Source organism: Triticum aestivum, chromosome 5B (assembly GCF_018294505.1).
Source record: "Triticum aestivum cultivar Chinese Spring chromosome 5B, IWGSC CS RefSeq v2.1, whole genome shotgun sequence".
NCBI lineage: Eukaryota > Viridiplantae > Streptophyta > Magnoliopsida > Poales > Poaceae > Triticum > Triticum aestivum.
Window position 1 is genome coordinate 428,434,965 of NC_057807.1, and position 21,273 is coordinate 428,456,237.

The following is a 21,273-nucleotide window of genomic DNA, read 5'->3' on the forward strand; positions in this document are numbered from 1 at the left end:
GCGTACAGGTACCAACGTAACCCAAGTTGCCAAGGGATGGTCCCGCATGGTGCTCTAGATTGGACCAACACTTAGACAAGCATTGACCCGAGGGGGCTGTAATAAAGATGACCCTCGAGAGCGCGACTCCCAAGGGAAAAAGGGCTAGGTGAGGCAAATGTAAAACCAAGGTTGGGCCTTGCTGGAGGAGTTTTATTCAAAGCGAACTGTCAAGGGGGTCCCATAAATCACCCGACCGCGTAAGGAACGCAAAATCCGGGAACATAACACCGGTATGACGGAAACTAGGGCGGCAAGAGTGGAACAAAACACCAGGCAAAAGGCTGAGCCTTCCACCCTTTACCAAATATATAGATGCATTAATAATATAAGAGATATTGTGATACCCAACCAAAATCATGTCCACCATGGAGAAATCTTCAACTTCACCTGCAACTAGCAACGCTATAAGAGGGGCTGAGCAAAAGCGGTAACATAGCCAAACAATGGTTTGCATAGGAAAGGTGTCAAAGGTTAGAGGTTCATGGCAATTTGGGATGGCTTGATAAACAGGTAATAGGTAGCGCAGCATAGCGATAGAACGAAGCAACTAGCATAGCAATGATAGTATTGAGATCCAGGGTAGCGGTCATCTTGCCTAAAATCCCGTAAGGAAGAAGAACGAGTCCATGAAGAAGATGAAGCCACGAAGACGAACCAAGCGTAGACGAACGAATCCTCACGATCGCAACAAAACAGGAACTAAACAAGAAGAAGCACACAACATGGTAAACACACCACACATGAACAAGGCATGATGCATGACAAAGCTACATGAAGCTACTCATGGCAAGAGATGATGCAAACAAGAGCAACACATCAAGGCAAGTTTAAATGAGGCCGGGAACAACATATAACAATTCCGGTAAGTCCTCATATGCATATTTCGAAATTGGTCCAGATCTGAATAAACCTTATGTTCAAGTTGTTAAACATCAAGTTAAGATGCACCAAGATGATCTACACGAGATTCTAGTCAAGTTACATATAAAGTTCATTTAGTTCGGAGTTACGGCCTAGAAGATATGAGCAAAGCAAGATAAACATGGCATTGATGCAAAATGCACTCAAACATCAAGCAAACACCTCAAAACAAGGATGCAACATGATAATATGAAGCTACATGCAATTCTAAGCAAGTTTCATATAGAGCACACTCAAAACGGAGCAACGGTTCAACACACACATGAAACAAGTTATAGCAACAATCTGTCCAAAACAGCAACTAGGCATATTACAAGCATCAAAACAACATGCTACAGCACCCCAACATAAAAACGAAAGACATGGGCATGATGTACAGGTAAAGCATAACAAAATATGAACACTGAGCTATCTCCAGAAATCACTAGAACATGCTCAAACACACATGGTAAGATTGCAAGTAATAACAATTCAGACTTTGCAGAAAATAACATCACGATGCAATGTTTAGAGCTATCAAACAAATTGTTACAGGAACTTATCATGGCAAACAAAGGCACGGCATGAATCTACTAAATGCATAGATCAAATGTCCTTTACTAACCATAAGCCAAAAAGGATCAGAGAATATGATGGCACCCATGTAAACATGGCAAGTTATATTACAGATTCATACATGGCAGAAACAGAATTATGAAGGCATGTAGATGAGCTTGTGCAAATCACTATAGAGCAAAACATGGCATGGCAAGGCACCCAACAGTAAGAAGGCATGTTTGTGAAGCTAAGCATGGCAATAGCAAGGTCATAGGGTGCATGGATCACTAGGAAAACACATGACAACAACTGAACTTAATGTTAACAGGCTGACAGCAACATTATGAAGCAACTTTAGAGCAAGATTACAACAAGCTACATCAACCTATAAACGCAACCAGGGGAATGGATAGATAGAGGATGACATGTAGATCAAAACATGTTTATAGAACATCTCCAGATTATGCATAGAATGATTAGTAGCAACATGTTTATATAGCATCACGAAATAACAGATTCAGCCTAGCAAAACAGCAACAACGTGTACACTACTTAACAAGCTCGATTCACTCCCCACAAGTCATTGCATGACAAGATAAGCATAGCATCATCAAGAAGACATGTTTATGGAACAAATCAAGGCAAGAACAAGTCCATAGCATGCAAGGATCGACTATAGCATCCTTGGCTAAATTGAATAACAAGTAAACAATCTGCCAGGAAAACATTTTGAAGCAAAAGTAGAGCACGAAAATGACATGCTAGACTACTCCATAATTGCAAAAAAGGGCATTAAAGGATAGACAATAACCATATGTTCAAAACACCCTTACTGAAGTATCTCAAAATATGCATGGATCTCTCTGTAGCATCAAGTTTACATGGCATCAAAATAACAGCAGAACAGGGACTAAAATCAGCAAAATCATGATGCCTAGTTTGCATGCTTGTGCTAGTCACCACATTGATCACAAAAATACATGGTAAGCACCTCTGTAAAGTAGACATGGCATAGATCAAAACACATGTAGACATCAACCTCATAGGATGCACACATCAATCATGACAAAAATGACAAAAGAGCTCGTTCTGATAACAGACAGCAGAAAACATCATGAAGCACTCTTACACAATGATTCAGGCATCTAGATGAGCTCAAATGAATATGACGCAATGGAATGAAATGATGTACTCGTTGATACGAACAATTTGACATATTACACGTACAAAATGGAGCTACGGATGCAGAGATACAACAGGTCAAACATGGCATGAAAATTACTGCAGAATCGGGGACTTAGACGAATTCTGGAGCGGGAAAGTCAACCTCGTCGCGGATCTCGCCGGAGAGCTCGCCGGAGAGGAGAGGAGGCGTCCGGAGGACGAGGGAGAGGGCGGATCCGGGCGGCCCCTGCCCGGATCTGACCTGAAGCGGGGTCCGGCGACGTGGAGAAGGCCGGAGGAGGTGGGAGGGCCGGAGCTAGAGCAGGAGCTCGGTGGCCATGGCGGCGCCGGCGTGGTCGGTGGCGCAGCCGGCGACGAGGCTTGGCGGCGGAGGGCGCCGCGGTGGAGAAGGGCGGAGACGGAGGCGGCGGGGCGCGGGAGCGGCCGGCGCGGGACGTTCGGCGGCGGCGGCGCGGCGCGAGCTCGCCGGAGGCGCGCTGGCGGTGGCGGGCGCCGGCGAACGGAGGCGGCAGCCGGCCCGGGCGACGGGGCGCGGGAGGCGCGCGGTCGCGGGGCGGCGGACGGGATCTGGGCCCGCGCGGGCCCCGCCTGGGCTCCGCGGCCGGCGGCAGGCGCAGGAGGAGAGAGAAGGAGGAGGCGCTGAGGTGGCGGCGGCCGGTTGGCTGCGGGCGGCGGCGGGGTGACATGGCGCGACGCCATTGGTCGAAGCGACGTGGCCGGCGGACATGTCTGGCGCGGATGGACATGTCCGGCGGCGCGGTTTAGAAGGGGCTAGGGTTCATCTGCGCGAAAATTCCGGGAGGGACACATATTTATAGGTAGAGGGAGCTAGGAGAGTCCAAATGAGGAGCGGTTTTCGCCCACACGATCGTGATCGAACGACCGAGAGCATGGAAGTGACTTAGATGGGGTTTGGTCCACTTGGAGGGGGTGTTGGGCTGCAAAGAGAGAGGGGCTTCGGGCTACGCGGTTAACCGTTGGAGTACCAAACGACCTCCAAATGGCACGAAACTTGACAGGCGGTCTACCGGTGGTATACCAAGGCCGCTTTGCAAGACTCGGTCCATTCCGAGAAAGTTTAACACCCACTCACAACAGGAGACGAAAAGGGGAACGCCGGAGGACATAGGAGCGCCGGATTGCAAAACGGACAACGGGGAAAATGCTCGGATGCATGAGACGAACACATGTGCAATGCAATGCACATGATGACATGATAAAATGCAACACGCAAGCAAATGACATGGCAACGACGTCGAATAACTGGCAGACACCTGGCGCATCAGATCCGGGGCGTTACAACACTCCTCCACTAACAAGAGATCTCGCCCCGAGATCTTAGGACCAAGACGGAAGAGAAAAGGGATGAGGTGATATAAGAACTCAAGAGAAGAGGCAAGGAATCGAGAGCATTCGAGAAGAAGAGAGGAACGACGAGAATGGCGGGAATCGAAATATCACGGAATCAGATAGACTATGAAACTACCCCGGTTAGAACGAGATAAGAAACGAATAAGACTGAAAGGATTTAGGCATCACTCCGGCTGAAACATGGAGGAATAGAACATGAACTTCACAAGATGGAATGACACTTGACGACATAAGCAACGCAAAACCTCCGGAAGAATTGAAAGAATTTAATGAAAAGAACTTAGCAGGAAGGGTTGAATGGAGTTGTTGAGAAAATCAACAACGAAAGAATAAGCTTGTTGTGGTCTTATGGATAACTTCTCAGAAATTATGAGGTGATAACCAGCCGCAAACTGAAATGATTGAATAACTGAGAAGACGAAGAAATGCAAGACTCCACTTCAAAAGAAAATGAAGAATTAATTGCACTTCGAAAGGCAAGAATGAAAGATACTTGAACTCCTACGATAAGAATCTTGATGAACACTTGAGGAAAGAATTGAATCATGACGAACCATCATGAAGAACTCCGGTAACAAAAGGATGACGAGATAAAATGAAAGATGAAAAGGATAAGATTAAAGCCTTGCGATGATTTAGATGGGGTTTCCGATGAGATGGCCGAGGAAAATTGAACTCCGGAAAAGAAAAGATGGGAAACACTTGGGACTAGAATTTATTCATCAAGAACAAACTCCGAAGAAAAGGATACTCACTTGGATGAAATAAGAATAAGATTTATTGTATGCTTATCCTTCATCAAATTAAATTGATGACAAACAATGGATTTTTGCATACTACTTATTCTTCTTGAAAAAGAATTGATAAGTGACATATCACAAACTAGAGAAGATCTTCATGAATCACCGGAAGAATTAGAAGGCAAATATGCTTGAGGGGATTTAGAGAGACGAGAACGAAGAGAACTCGAGCTGATTAATGAACATTTGAATGAAGCGCCGGGATAACTGGAGAACGAAAACTGGAATGATGGCCTCCGATGAAAATAAACAGAAATCAACTTCTGACACACTCCGGATGGATAAGAAAAGAATATCTGACAATTCGAGAGGATAACATGAAGCTAGAGCCACGAAACTTCGAGAGAACGGACCAGATTTAGAGGAACTCTTCTTCGGTCTTCAAATGACGACAAGAGACACCACCAAAATACTGAGATACTCCGGTATAATGAAAAAGGAGGAACGGTTGAACCAAAGATGAAAACAATTTGAAAGCGAACTTGGAGATGGCATATTACTGATGGGATCCATTCTTATGTCACACTTGAAAAGAATTTGGAATAGCTCTGGGAAAAATTAGAAGAGTCAGGTAAGATCCTGGAAAAAGACCTGTGGGTTAGGGCCCACTGAAGAGAAAACACCGTTGGAAAGGATTGTTGAAGAGATAGATGATGCACCGGAACAATTGGAATATTTGAATGCGGTGACAACCTCGAATTAATTCGAACACAGACGAATCTCCTGAGATGTCTTGAACACTCCGGAAGGATGAACTGGCAAGAGGCAAACGAGCAGGGAAAACACTTGATCCAAGGAAAATAATATGATCAACCAAAAACTTGAATTGAATCCACCGGAGAGGAAAAAGAGATGAAGAATGACGAACGAGACGAGAATTCACCGGTTGAAACAATTGACGAAAGACTGAAGAGGATCCGCACGAATGAAATAGATGGTCGAGAGAGACTCGGCTCCGGGAAGAAGAGGGTGGGAGGGTGGGAAAACAAAGGCAACTTGGAAGGGAAAACGACAAATATCTTGAAGAGGAAACACCGGTTGAAAGAATGCAAAGACTTCACACGAGTAGGATGGATACTCGATAACGGTCTCCGGTTCCGAGAAGAAGAAGGGTGGGCGGGTGGGAAAAGAAAACAACTGAGGATTGAACTCAAAGATGAAGAGGCTCGAGTCGACTTGACGAGAAATGCACCGGATGAAAAGAGCTGAGAGCCAACGATAGAAAAACCAACTGCGTGATCCTAAAGAAGAATTCGAAGGGGAAGAGAAGTAATTCAAAACACCTACGTCAAGGTTCCTTACCAGAGCGACGAAGGGGCTGAGGAGTAAAAAGAATTCCTACTCTCCGATATAACTAGACTCAGAAAAACAGTTTTCTTCTAGACTCAACAACGGCCAAACTACACGATCAATCAAGGGGGCTCCTAGGGTCGGTCGAGGCTCTGATACCAACTTGTCACGCCCAATATGCGACCCTATCCAAAAGGAACTCGATGGTCCCACCAAGGATAGACCCGCATATTGAAACGCTTTTGCAAGGTGGATATCATTACATCAACATTACATAATAGATGGGGATACATACAAGAGGCATACAATGCCACACGAATACAACATCACAATACATAAGAGCATCATCCGACTACGGATGAAACACAAACAGAAACTCAAACGACATCCACCCTGCTAGCCCAGGCTGCCGACCTGGAACCTATCCACTGATCGAAGAAGCAGAAGAAGAACTCAATGGAAGCAAGCATCGCTCTCGTGTCATGATCATCGCACAACATGTACCTGCAACTATTGTTGTAGTAATCTGTGAGCCACGAGGACTCAGCAATCCCATTACCATGGGTATCAAGACTAGCAAAGCTTAAAGGGAAAGGAAAGGGTAAAGTGGTGAGGCTGCAGCAGCGACTAAGCACATATGGTGGCTAACATACGCAAATAAGAGCGAGAAGAGAGCAAATGGAACGGTCGTGAAGCTAGCAATGATCAAGAAGTGATCCTGAACTCCTACTTACGTCAAACATAACCCAGAAACCGTGTTCACTTTCCGGACTCCGCCGAAAAGAGACCATCACGGCTACACACACGGTTGATGCGTTTTAATTCGGATCTGGTGTCAAGTTATCTACAACCGGACATTAACAAATTCCCATCTGCCTATAACTGCAGGCACGGCTTTCGAAAGATTATACTCTGTAGGGGTGTCCCAACTTAGCCCATGATAAGCTCTCGCGATCAATGAAGGAATAGACCTTCTCCCAGGAAGACCCAATCAGACTCGGAATCCCGGTTTACAAGACATTTCGACAATGGTAAAACAAGACCAGCAAGACCGCCCGATGCGCCACAATCCCGATAGGAGCTGCACATATCTCGTTCTCAGGGCAACACCGGATAAGCTGAGCGTACAGGTACCGACGTAACCCAAGTTGCCAAGGGATGGTCCCGCACGGTGCTCTAGTTTGGACCAACTCTTAGACAAGCATTGGCCCGGGGGGGCTGTAATAAAGATGACCCTCGAGAGCGCGACTCCCAAGGCAAAAAGGGCTAGGTGAGGCAAATGTAAAACCAAGGTTGGGCCTTGCTGGAGGAGTTTTATTCAAAGCGAACTGTCAAGGGGGTCCCATATATCACCCGACCGCGTAAGGAACGCAAAATCCGGGAACATAACATCTGTATGACGAAAACTAGGGCGGCAAGAGTGGAACAAAACACCAGGCAAAAGGCCGAGCCTTCCACCCTTTACCAAATATATAGATGCATTAATAATATAAGAGATATTGTGATATCCCAACCAAAATCCTGTCCACCATGGAGAAATCCTCAACTTCACCTGCAACTAGCAACGCTATATGAGGGGCTGAGCAAAAGCGGTAACATAGCCAAACAACGGTTTGCATAGGAAAGGTGTCAAAGGTTAGAGGTTCATGGCAATTTGGGATGGGTTGATAAACAGGTAATAGGTAGCGCAACATAGCGATAGAACGAAGCAACTAGCATAGCAATGATAGTATTGAGATCCAGGGTAGCGGTCATCTTGCCTGAAATCCCGCAAGGAAGAAGAACGAGTCCATGAAGAAGATGAAGCCACGAAGATGAACCAAGCGTAGACGAACGAATCCTCATGATCGCAACGAAACAGGAACTAAACAAGAAGAAGCACACAACATGGTAAACACACCACACATGAACAAGGCATGATGCACAACAAGCATGATACATGACAAAGCTACATGAAGCTACTCATGGCAAGAGATGATGCAAACAAGAGCAACACATCAAGGCAAGTTTAAATGAGGCCGGAAACAACATATAACAATTCCGGTAAGTCCTCATATGCATATTTCGAAATTGGTCCAGATCTGAATAAACCTTATGTGAACATGGCAAGTTATATTTAGTTTGGCAAGATGATCTACACGAGATTCTAGTCAAGTTACATATAAAGTTCATTTAGTTTGGAGTTACGGCCTAGAAGATATGAGCAAAGCAAGATAAACATGGCATTGATGCAAAATGCACTCAAACATCAAGCAAACACCTCAAAATAAGGATGCAACATGATAATATGAAGCTACATGCAATTCTAAGCAAGTTTCATATAGAGCACACTCAAAATGGAGCAACGGTTCAACACACACATGAAACAAGTTATAGCAACAATCTGTCCAAAACAACAACTAGGCATATTGCAAGCATCAAAACAACATGCTACAGCACCTCAACATAAAAACAAAAGACATGGGCATGATGTACAGGTAAAGCATAACAAAATATGAACACTGAGCTATCTCCAGAAATCACTAGAACATGCTCAAACACACATGGTAAGATTGCAAGTAATAACAATTCAGACTTTGCAGAAAATAACATCACGATGCAATGTTCAGAGCTATCAAACAACATGTTACAGGAACTTATCATGGCAAACAAAGGCACGGCATGAATCTACTAAATTCATAGATCAAACATCCTTTACTGACCATAAGCCAAAAAGGATCAGAAAATATGATGGCACCCATGTGAACATGGCAAGTTATATTACAGATTCATACATGGCAGAAACAGAATTATGAAGGCATGTAGATGAGCTTGTGCAAATCACTACAGAGCAAAACATGGCATGGCAAGGCACCCAACAGTAAGAAGGCATGTTTGTGAAGCTAAGCATGGCAATAGCAAGGTCATAGGGTGCATGGATCACTAGGAAAACACAGGACAACAACTGAACTTAATGTTAACAGGCTGACAGCAACATTATGAAGCAACTTTAGAGCAAGATTACAACAAGCTACAGCAACCTATAAACGCAACCAGGGGAATGGATAGATAGAGGATGACATGTAGATCAAAACATGTTTATAGAACATCTCCAGATTATGCATAGAATGATTAGTAGCAACATGTTTATATAGCATCACGAAATAACAGATTCAGCCTAGCAAAACAGCAACAACATGTACACTACTTAACAAGCTCGATTCACTCCCCACAAGTCATTGCATGACAAGATAAGCATAGAATCATCAAGAAGACATGTTTATGGAACAAATCAAGGCAAGAACAAGTCCATAGCATGCAAGGATCGACTATAGCATCCTTGGCTAAATTGAATAACAAGTAAACAATCTGCCAGGAAAACATTTTGAAGCAAAAGTAGAGCACGAAAATGACATGCTAGACTACTCCATAATTGCAAAAAAGGGCATTAAAGGATAGACAATAACCATATGTTCAAAACACCCTTACTGAAGTATCTCAAAATATGCATGGATCTCTCTGTAGCATCAAGTTTACATGGCATCAAAATAACAGCAGAACAGGGACTAAAATCAGCAACATCACGATGCCTAGTTTGCATGCTTGTGCTAGTCACCATATTGATCACAAAAATATATGGTAAGCACCTCTGTAAATTATACATGGCATAGATCAAAACACATGTAGACATCAACCTCATAGGATGCACACATCAATCATGACAAAAATGACAAAAGAGCTCGTTCTGATAACAGACAGCAGAAAACATCATGAAGCACTCTTACAACGATGATTCAGGCATCTAGATGAGCTCAAATGAATATGATGCAATGGAATGAAATGATGTACTCGTTGAGGCAAACAATTTGACATATTACACGCACGAAACGGAGCTATGGATGCAGAGATACAACAAGTCAAATATGGCATGAAAATTATTGAAGAATCGGGGACTTAGACGAATTTTGGAGGGGGAAAGTCAACCTCGTCGCGGATCTCGCCGGAGAGCTCCCCGGAGAGGAGAGGAGGCAGCCGGAGGACGAGGGAGAGGGCGGATCCGGGCGGCTCCTGCCCGGATCTGACCGAAGGCGGGGTCCGGCGACATGGAGAAGGCCGGAGGAGGTGGGAGGGCCGGTGCTAGAGCAGGAGCTCGGTGGCCATGGCGGCGCCGGCGTGGTCGGTGGCGGAGCCAGCGACGAGGCTTGGCGGCAGAGGGCTCCGCGGTGGAGAAGGTTGGAGACGGAGGCGGCGGGGCGCGGGACGTTCAGCGGCGGCGGCGCGGCGCGAGCTCGCCGAAGGCGCACTGGCGGCGGCGGGCGCCGGCGAACGGAGGCAGCGGCCGGCCCGGGCGACGGGGCGCGGGAGGCGCGCGGTCGCGGGGCGGCGGACGGGATCTGGGCCCGCGCGGGCCCCGCCTGGGCTCCGCGCGCCGGCTGCGGGCGTGGGAGGAGAGAGAAGGAGGAGGCGTTGAGGTGGCGGCGGCCGGTTGGCTGCGGGCGGCGGCCAGTTGGCTGCGGGCGGCGGCTAGTTGGCTGCGGGCGGCGGCGGGGTGACGTGGCGCGACGCCATTGGTCGAAGCGACGTGGCCGGCGGACATGTCCGGCGCGGATGGACATGTCCGGCGGCACGGTGGAGAAGGGGCTAGGGTTCATCTGCGCGAAAATTCCGGGAGGGACACATATTTATAGGTAGAGGGAGCTAGGAGAGTCCAAATGAGGAGCGGTTTTCGCCCACACGGTCGTGATCGAACGACCGAGAGCATGGAAGTGACTTAGATGGGTTTTGGGCCACTTGGAGGGGGTGTTGGGCTGCAAAGAGAGAGGGGCTTCGGGCTACGCGGTTAACCGTTGGAGTACCAAACGATCTCCAAATGGCACGAAACTTGACAGGCGGTCTACCGGTGGTATAGCAAGGCCGCTTGGCAAGACTCGATCCATTCCGAGAAAGTTTAACACCCACTCACAACCGGAGACGAAAAAGGGAACGCCGGAGGACATAGGAGCGCCGGATTGCAAAACGGACAACGGGGAAAATGCTCGGATGCATGAGACGAACACGTATGCAATGCAATGCACATGATGACATGATAAAATGCAACACGCAAGCAAATTACATGGAAACAACGGCGAATAACTGGCAGACACCTGGCGCATCGGATCCGGGGCGTTACACACACCTCTCCCAAAAAAACAGAGCACTCCAGTGCTCTGCTCGCGGGCAAGGGATATATATAGGCATATCATTGGTCCCGGTTCGTGGCTGGAACTGGGACTAAAGGACACCCTTTGGTCCCGGTTCAAGCCACCAACCGGGACCAATGGTGGTGGGCCAGGAGCGAGGCACATAGGTCCCGGTTCGAGTCTCGAACCGAGACCAAAGGTGCCAGATGAACCGGGACCAATGCCCCATGATGGCCCAGCCGCCCCCCTGCCTCATGAACCAGGTCCAATGCCCCCATGGGTCCCGGTTCTGTGCTGAACCGGGACTAATGGGCTGGCCCGGCATGAACCAAAGCCTTGTTTTCTACTAGTGTCTCTTCAAGCTTATCAACCAGAAGGCTAATGAACTGTTAAAATGGAAGTATCTACTTGACCTCCTACAATAGTGAGATTTGTAAAGTAAATTTGGATATTAGGTCAGTGCATTGATCCACACATCTTGCAGATTCTTCTCAACGGGGTGGCCAACACCCCCTATCAAGCATTGTAGGGGCCTCCGGCAAGGGGACCCCCCTCTCACCGCTTCTCTTCGTCATTGAAACTGACCCCCAAAACAAATCCTTGACTTGGCGATGAAACATAGCCTTCTCCACAAGGTCTGCAGACGCATTGTGTTTTGGACATCCCTTTATGAGGATGAAACGATAGTTTTCAGGGCCCCTATAAATTAGCACATTTGTAATCTTGCATGCATTTTAGAAAAAAAAATGGCGTTGTACGGGGTTGTCTGGAAATTTTAAAAACTAGATGATACCTCACATGTTGTTGCAGGCAATCGTAGAAGTCATGTTAAGAGTAGACAATGAATAGCGGAGACTAAGAGCTAGAAAGACCTTTTCATGCTAAGTTCCTTCCATCTATTAATGTGAGGTGGTTTCAAGTGCAGATACAATAATATCATACCAAATAACAGTGAGTATATTAGAGAACTGTATCTACAATTGACACACTATACAAATATACAAAGCTTAAGTTAAAAATACAAAGTTTGAGTAAACAACAACCATTTTTTCCTACTTACAAAATATAGAATAAGTTGCTAGCTTAGCACTTTTTATGAAGGAAAATACTCCCGAAAATGGTATAAATATCATCAATGTGGATATTTTTGTTATGGGTTTTGTATTTCTATGCCCTGGTAGATTAGTTGTGCTCAATTTTGCCCAAGGAGTCAAAATTTCCTCACTTTTGCCCTCCCACACTCACCCCACTCTCAGAAAAGCGCAAATAGAGCCTTGTCTTCGGGTCAACGCAGTTGACTGTTACCTCCTCAGTTACTGACGTGTGGGGCCGGAGAGACATGTGGGCCACGTATGACATGTGGGCCTGGCCGTTTCGCTTTCTCGCGCAACATACCGCGGTCATGGGTGTGCACGTGTCGATGGAACATGTCCAAAAACGCCCCATCATATAGGAGGAGGGGAACCACCACCGGGCACATCTTCCCCACCATTTCCCCCCAAATCGGCTCCTTCACCATAGCAAAACCCTCACCGCCACCCCCTTTACTCGCTCACCCTCACAACACTTCCCTCCATCCGACCGCTTGTTAATTTCTGGCTCCAATGGAGGACGCTCGTGGCGCGGCAGCCACTTCGGCCGGAGACGTGCTGGAGGAGAAGGTCGCGGGGACCGCGCCAGATGCCGTGCCAGAAGTTGCCTGCATCCACGGTGATGCGGGAGATGCTGCAACCGCTGCATCCATGACAGTCACTGGAGCTGCAACTACTGTGGTGGATCTAGTTGAGAAGGAGGTGGCAGGCTCCAACTTAGTCGTGCCGGAGCTGGAGGTGAACACGTCGAGTGGCACAGTGCATGCAGGTGCACAAGCCAGTGACGAGCAGGTGGTCAAGGAGGTACTCCTTCTCATTGCCCTTTCGTAGTTAGTGCTAAGATTAAGAATATAGGGTTAGTTAGTTAGATTATTATTCCTGCGTTAGTATAGTTGGTTTGAGGTTTTTCTTATTAGATTTGTGCTTGCTACGCCAATTGATATCCCCTCAACAACTATATAATCAAGCAGTTAGAAATATTTGGAATTGGATTGTTACAATTGATTTCATTAGTTCACATGGCTAGATTTGTCACTGTTATCTTCATTTGCACTCATTTTGGGCATATATTTCTATATCATGCTTCAGTTGATCATGAATTCGAGCATTGATCTTGTGTAGATTTGGCTATTATTGAAAGGAATGCATTACCCTTAATTTATACTCCCTCCGTCCGAAAATACTTGTCATCAAAATGGATAAAAAGAAATGTATCTCAAACTAAAATATGTCTAGATACATCCCCTTTTATTCATTTTGATGACAAGTATTTCCGGACGGAGGGAGTATGTACCTATCAATTTACTTCAACTGCACTTTTTCAGCATAGTTGGAGCTTTACTTCATTATCCAAAATCAAAATAATTAGGTAGATTTAAATTTTCATTTTCTCTAAGTTTCCTCAGATTATAAAGTTCTCCACCATATATACTTTTACTAGCTTTGTTGTGAAGTCTATGCACATGCCTATGCAAAATGCAAATAGGTTAATATTATGGATAATATGATCAATGTGACTATCGTGTATATTTGAATTTTCTGTTGGTTTCCTATAATTAATAGTAATCGATGTACTTTAATATTGCAGGAGGAGGATACTGTGGGCAACAAGACGAAGCTGGCCATGACTGGGTTGAAGGACCGGTATGATCCTGACTTTGTTGATGACGACATCTACGAGGTAAAGCCTACTTGAAATTTTGTTTTTTTACTATATGATCAATATGACTTTTGTGTATATTTGTTTTACTATATGAATGCAACTCATTTTTGTGTGCAGTGTAACTCTGGAGATGATGTGGACGACGGGAACGTCGACACCTTCGTATCGAAGGAAGTCCAAAAGATCAAGGACCAAGGAAGGCTGCCTACTACAAGAGAAAGAAGTTCCGGTGCCCCTATTGTACCACTAAGCCAAAGCCTAAGGATGGGATCTTTGAGCACCTTGTGTCTCATGCACGGGATGCATCATAGTGGAGAGGATGTCAAGATGAGGGCGCAGCATGCATCCCTCCTAAAGGCTTTGACTCCCGATTAGTAGCCCTATGTGATCTTGATCATCTAATGTTTTATTTTTGTTAAAGTCCATGTGGTTGTGAACTGTTGGAAGATTGTATATTTTTGTAATGTAATATGTGAACTGTTGGAGTTTATTTGTGGTTTATTTTATCTTGTGTTCACATTATCTTGTAAAAAAGAAGTGTTAAAAATAATTTTAAAGGAGTCTAGCAAATGTATGAAAGAAACAAAAAAGAAATATAGAACAGTAATAAAATAGTGTGCAAATATAGGGTCCATGCCTTATATTATCTTGTGTTAAAAAGAATTTTAAAGGAGTCTACCAAATGAATGAAAGAAATAAAAAATAAATATAGAAGAGTAATAAAATAGTAATTTAAAAAGGTATGTGCAAAAATCACCATGTCTTCCCTTGTCATCTAGTGTGCAAATATAGGGTCCATGCCTAATATAGGATCATTTGCACAAACTATGGCACGGTTAACCCTAAACCCTAACTCATTCCCCTTGAAAACCATGCACCCTTGTTCATGATAGCTAAGTTGTATGAAGGAAATTTCATGAAAATATCCGTAGTAGTGGTTTGTTAAGTAACATAAAACGATGATGTGCGCATGTTTCAAATTTTTTGATTTTTTAAAGTTTACTTATGCCCAACCCTAGCACTAAAAACCCTCTCAAAACCCCTCAAAACCCCGCACTACTAGGGTCGTTGGATCGCTGTTCGGGAACGGTTTAGATGAGGTGCTACGCGAGATGAGGCCTGGTTGGCTGGATCGGGCGGGTGCTCCGTGAATGCGGACATGAGTGGCCCAACTGGCAGCGCGGGAACATGGACACACGACAGAGGGCGTCGGCCGCGTGCTGGGCGGATGGGCCGTCGTAGAGGCCTAGTCTCAGCCTGCCATGCATGCACACTGTCGCATCAAGGCAATTAGTGCACCCTCGGGATGCAGCTTTATTGATCGACACGCCTTGATTCAATGTGAAAAGATGGAGGCAGTGCTCCATTGAACTCCCGCATAGACGGTCCACTCGCCGCACTCCTCTGATTAAGTACCGGCGCACATCATCGTTCCACCGACGCGCTTCACTCCATTGCTTCCATGGGCCATGCAATCCAAAACTAGTTTAGCCACCATGGTGAGGAAGCTACAGACCGCAATGATCTCCACTAGAGGTCTAAGCCCCAGGGCGTTGCCCGGCACATGCGGCGGCTCCAACACTGGTGCGGCTGCGGGCTCCAATTCCGGCGCATCCTCATTGGGCTCCAACACCTATTCCAACTACTACGAGCTCGAGCCCACGCCGTCTGAGCTGTCTCGTGACCACAGGAAGCTCGAGGAGGAGGACGCCGAGGAGGAGGTGGCCTTCGAGGCGATGTAGGAGCACCTTGACATCTACGATGTGCAAGATGCGGCTGAGGAAGACGCACCGCCTCCTGCGCCCGATGTGCCGTGCTCACTACCCAGGCCGAGGAGCCCCTGCGCGCGGTGCAGCAGCATCTTGACCAGGCGGTGCTAGTCGTATCTCTGTCAACGGCACAGGTAGAGGCTGTCAAGCGTTAGGCAAATGAAGAAGAACCTGCAACCCGAGAGCAGACGAGGGTGGCTACTCTGCATGCAGCAGCCGTCTTCGAGGCGAAAGGCGAGGGACCATACATCGTCATCCTATCCTCCTCTGATGACGAAGACCACAACGATGACGACGACGGTACCATCGTCCTTTGAGATGATGAGGACAAGTAGCATCCATTTGTTGTCGCGGTTGGCATCGGCCGGCCATCTTATGTCGCCCCCTTGAAATATTGTATTAGTTAGTGTAATGTCACTATATTAGTTCGCTCTCTTAATCTATGAACATGTTTGCTAAGTTAATCAGAATCTCTGAATCTATTAATATGTTGTGTTTTACACTGCTGCGTTTCTAGTGCCACTGATTTGTGGGCCCTTCTGTAACATAGGAATGTCAAGTCGACTACCCCCGGCTCTGCTAATAAGCAAACAAATGCACACAACTGAAATGCCTAGCTCGATGCATAATCAAGCGATGGTCCTGAGTTCGATCCCCATGGGATTATATTATTCCACTTCGTTTGCAAATAAACCAAACACTGACATGTGGTCCTGCGGTGTCCCAATAGTCAGTATGTTTCTCAACATATGCACCAGGTAACAGTTAACTACATTGACCCGATGGAAACGCTTCGTTTTGGACAGACTTGAGTGTGGGCCGAGTAGTGGAGGGGAAAAGTGAGGGGCGTTAGTTGGGTGAGGGGAAACTGAGGAGTGCTAAGCAACCGAGAGCATAGAAATAGAAATTCCTTTTGTTATATGTTACATAATAGAAGTCTTGTTAAATTCTATAACGGTAATAGTCAACGAATGACTAACTTGGAATAACACTAACCAAAATATGCCTATCAAAAGGACTCGTAAATTTAGGATAAATTTATTCAAAGATGCAAATTTAATGTGCATAGAACAAAAGATGGGATCTATTTATTATTTTTTTGTTATTTGGAAATGGTCGCCATCTACCTCTGGCTAGGAACAGCGGAGATATATCTAAAGAAATCCAGATACTAAGCACGAAGGATAAATATTTGAAAGATAAAATGAGTTGGTCCAAATCACGAAAGAGGAGCAATTGGCTCCAATTTAGCAAGCAAGTAAAGAATACAATAGGAGAGGTGAAAATACAACATGGTTAAGCATATTGTGCGCAATTGTGCAACTTCATACTTGTTGGTTGGAATATTTTGCCCGTGAACTGCAGCCACATGATGACCTATTGCTGCAAAATCAAAGAAGGAGAAAAATAATGATGCATTGGACATCGAAAAGCTAAACTAACCAAAATAATAAACTGAATCTTCGAATGCAAATGAGATCCTAAGAGGAATAAGATCTGTAGGAGTGAGAAGGAAGAGAAATCATGCGGTATATTTATAAAATGTAAAGTTCTGATGATATCCATGAACTCGATGAAATTAATGTGTCAATCTGGCAGAACATTGCCTTAGGTACTTTACTGTTTTAAAACATAGTGATGCACATGTTTAGTGGGTGTGAAAATGACATGGACTTAAAGTAGACATAAAACTTTCTAAGTTTCATAATTAGATCATATTCATATGATGCCGGGATTAAGTACTATGGATCTTATAAAATGCAATTTTCTGTAACAGAAGTTCACTTATATTATGTTAGTCACTTAGATACAAGAAATGAACATGTTAAAGATGATTAACATGGCAGGCATGGGCATGACGTGAAAGTACACATTATGTAGTGCAAAACTCATGTAGGTTGCAAACGTGTAAGAGCTATAGGTCAATGGCTATCATCATGCCAAGTTTGTAAATTTTAACAGATTCTGTCAGTTATATTATGATGCACTTTTGCAACAGGGTTTTCATCAAGCAAATTGATCCTAACATAGATGAAAATGCCACCATTATGTAGAACACGAAAAAAATGTACAACGTTCACATAAGGCACGTTTTATCGGATGCACGGATTAAAAGTTACAACAGTTTTACAACAGTTTTAATATAAGGTAGTGCAGCTCCTTTCAGCTAGGCGCTGCACAACCAGGAGTGAGGCCCGGGCTGCCACGCTGGACCAACGGGTGGCGCCTAAGAGCCAAGCGTTGCACAGTATAGTGTGACGTCTATCTGTCGGCCTCCACTCAGGGTCAGCTCAGTGATATTTTCGAAAGCAGTTCAGATTGTGAATTCTTTTCGTCCTCCTCGGATCAAATATGTGTTTTTGCCTCATCCGTGGCTCCTATCCTGTTAGAAAAACAGAGCTAGGACAGTCAGTGCCTGTCACTAGCTCTTGCATTGTTCCACTGTCTTTATATTTTCGGGCGTCCCATCTCATCGCATCCACAGCTTTGTCTTTGCGCAAAACCTTTGCTCTTTTGGGAACGACCGCCATTGTCGCTGCCTACGGCTCCCTGTTTATTCATCCATCTATGGACGTCTTTGCTCTCTTGTCATGTCCAGACTCCAGAGCGCGCTGCCTTTGGTCCTTTCAGCTGCCTTTCAGCGGCATCAAAAGCTTCACAGCCATCGCAGTCGACCGAAACCATTTGACTTGCCCACCGAGAGACGACGACGATGAGCGCGCACAGAAGAGACCTTTAATCAATCTATCAAGAAGTTTTTGGGGGTAGACCGGTAGGGTTGGAATCTATCACGTCCTGATCATGATCTGCTGATCTTCCTCCTCTTGCTGCTGACGGGGGAGCTGTCGAAGGCAGAGCTCGCACTCGCGGGCGACGACGATGGCATGGTGGTGGTCGTGCTGGCGCCGTCGCTTGTGCAGCTGAGGTAGCCGGCGTCCAGGTCCAGCACCCCGGTGGGGCTCCCCGGCGCAGACATGCCGGGGGAGTAGGCTCTGCCCATCAGGCCTGCGGTTTTACGTGGCGGCACGGTGGCGCCGGTGGCCTGGATCATCGCTTCATGGCAACTCAGCACCCGCTCCTGCAGAAAGCAACAAGCTATTAAGTCGCCATGTCACAGAGCGTAAATGCGGCTCACGCGTTCCCTGCACGGTGTCTGGAGAAGTACGCGCGGCTACAGGAACAGGGGCGACTGCAATGACTACGGGTGTTTTACACGACTTTTACAGGCAAGGCTAAGGTGGGTTGTTTTAATTGGTGATTAGATGAGGCCGGACCCACCCTAAAAATCAGGGGGAGAGATTAGTGAGGGGAGAAGGGTTGGTGCGTAACTTCCTGTAAACCCAATCTGTAGGTCTAGCATTTTTGCCTAGCGTACTGCTGTAGGTCCAAAAGGCCAAGAACCGCGCCGCGACGCAGTAAATGAGACGTGGTGCCCAGACAAAAAAAACTTGCGTGCGCGTCTCACCTTATCTACGTGGGTGCAGCAGGCCGGCTTGTGGGCGGCGTGTTCTTCCCCGGCCACGGCGGCGGCCACCGTCGCGGCGATCTCCGAGGGCCGGAACTCCAGGCAGCTCGTCCCTGTCATACGTGAACCGCTCCACAATGTTAGATTTTTCAAGAAAGATCTCTTGGCAGAGATCGATCGATCTGCCAAAAAGATGCTGCGCGCGCACCTCTGGATATGCAGAGGATGAGCTCCGTGGCGTCCCGGACGGCCTGCCTCGACGGCGCATTGCCGCCGCTCAGCTGGTGGAGGAAGTAGTCGAGGTAGGAGAAGGGGGTGACGGCCTGCATCCGCCATTTGAGCGTGCTCAGGACCAGCAGCTCCATCCTCTGGATCGTCTTCGCCTCGAACACGTACCGCGCGTCCCCGGCCTGATCGAACACAAGTGCGGTGGTCATTACAAGATCTTCAGACCAACCAAATGGGTGCTTTAATTAGATTCTCATCTCACCTGCAGGTCGATGGACTGAGGCACGGAAGTTTCGTCCATCTTGGCAGCAAGAGACAAGCACGCCACCGATAGCAGCTGCGTCATCCAAGCCTTGCCCTCCTGTAAACACGAGCGCGGTTCACATGAATCAGCGCTGCAATGGCGTGGCGTGGCGTGCATTAATGGCGGGCCATGTTCATAGGGTGGACGTAGTATCTCCTTACCGGTATCTGGTAGAGCGAGAGGAAGCGGTCCATGTAGTTGAGGGCCAAGCACGCAGTGACAGGGCCGAAGCCGTAGTACGTGTGAACCTGTTGGACACCGATGGTTAATCATCAAGCACTGGATCGACGCGAACGGGAGCGAATCAGAAGTAAGAGAGAGAGAGAGAGAGACAGCTCGCGTCGATTAAGGAAAGAGGACGCACCTTCCATATCCAGTCGATGGAGTCCGTCCGCACGCGGAGATCCACGCCCCCGGCGCGGAGCCGCTCGGCGTAGTCCTTCCTGGGCATGTGCTCCACCTCCGTCGCCACCCAGCGGGCCACGCACTCCTCGGACGGCAGCGGGAACTCCACGGCCAGCTCGCCGCCGCCGCCGCAGTACGGTGACCCGCCCGCCATCGCTCCCGCCGCCGCCTCCACCTCCTCGCCGTCGCTGAAGCCGAAGATGCTGCTGCTGTCCTCGGCGCAGAGCAGGATGGAGGCGGCCATCTCGTAGCTCGGGGCCATCGGTCTCTTCCTTCCTGGTATATGATAGTACAACGATACACGGCACGGATGGCCCGGGCGCGGCTTGCTCGCTACTCCTCCTCGACGGACCTCGTGCAGCTCGTGCTCCGCCTCTGGTCCGGAGCGGGTGAGGTGCGGAAGCGGAGGAGGAAGAGGAGTGGAGGGGCGGATGAGAGGAGGGGGGGACGGGTCTTTTGTACGTAGCGGCGTGCGGACAACGGAGGGTATTTTGGGCAAGGGGTAAAGACGGGCAACGGAAGCGGGAAGCGGGGGCGTTGACTCGAGCAGCCAAATTTTCCACAGCGCTTTCGCTCGTCCCTCCCACCTTTTCTTTCCGAGTTTGTACTTTGAGGCGCCGGAATGCTTTTCCGGACCCTTTTTTATGATTGTTTTCTTTTGTGCGTGAGTGAATTCCTGCATTGTTTCTCCCTGTTCTTCTATATCGTGTTTCCTTCCTATTATTATTATTATTATTACTAGCAAAAGAACCCGTGCGTTGCAGCGGGAGAGAAAACATAACACACACTCTTAACACAACAACCATCACCCAAGATCATAATAGGTCTATCTCCTTCATTTTTGCGAGGCATCATATTTGTGTTGCCGCTTATCCTTCTTCTCACCATCGCCGGCGATGGCCTTGGTGTTCACACAAAAAAATTGTGTTTGAATATGTTTAATCCTAAGGTGTCTCTCTCTCCCTTTCTCTCTCTCTCTCTCTCTCTCTCTCTCTCTCTCTCTCTCTTTCTCACTCTTGCGATGAGAAATCTGTTGTTTTTC

At 47.0% G+C, this 21,273-nt stretch overlaps 1 protein-coding gene across 1 annotated transcript; it reads right to left on the bottom strand.

Annotated features, from left to right (window-relative positions):
- Window positions 1-17,879: 17,879 nt before the first annotated feature.
- On the bottom strand, window positions 17,880-20,664 carry LOC123112259 (cyclin-D4-1). The gene is made up of 6 exons (XM_044533207.1): window positions 20,191-20,664; window positions 19,988-20,074; window positions 19,785-19,883; window positions 19,503-19,704; window positions 19,295-19,407; window positions 17,880-18,907 (listed from the first exon to the last, which is right to left on the bottom strand). Exons 1-6 carry the CDS (start codon window positions 20,491-20,493, stop codon window positions 18,629-18,631), a joined length of 1,083 nt encoding a protein of 360 aa, XP_044389142.1. The 5' UTR covers window positions 20,494-20,664; the 3' UTR covers window positions 17,880-18,628.
- Between the last annotated feature and the right edge of the window lie 609 nt (window positions 20,665-21,273).

Coding starts and splice junctions, on each gene's coding strand:
- LOC123112259 (XM_044533207.1), bottom strand. CDS start 20,493: ATGGCCCCGAGCTACGAGATGGCCGCCTCCATCCTGCTCTGCGCCGAG. Junction 19,705..19,784: donor CTCAGTCCATCGACCTGCAG/GTGAGATGAGAA, acceptor GTGTTCGATCAG/GCCGGGGACGCGCGGTACGT. Junction 18,908..19,294: donor GCTGCACCCACGTAGATAAG/GTGAGACGCGCA, acceptor TGCTTTCTGCAG/GAGCGGGTGCTGAGTTGCCA.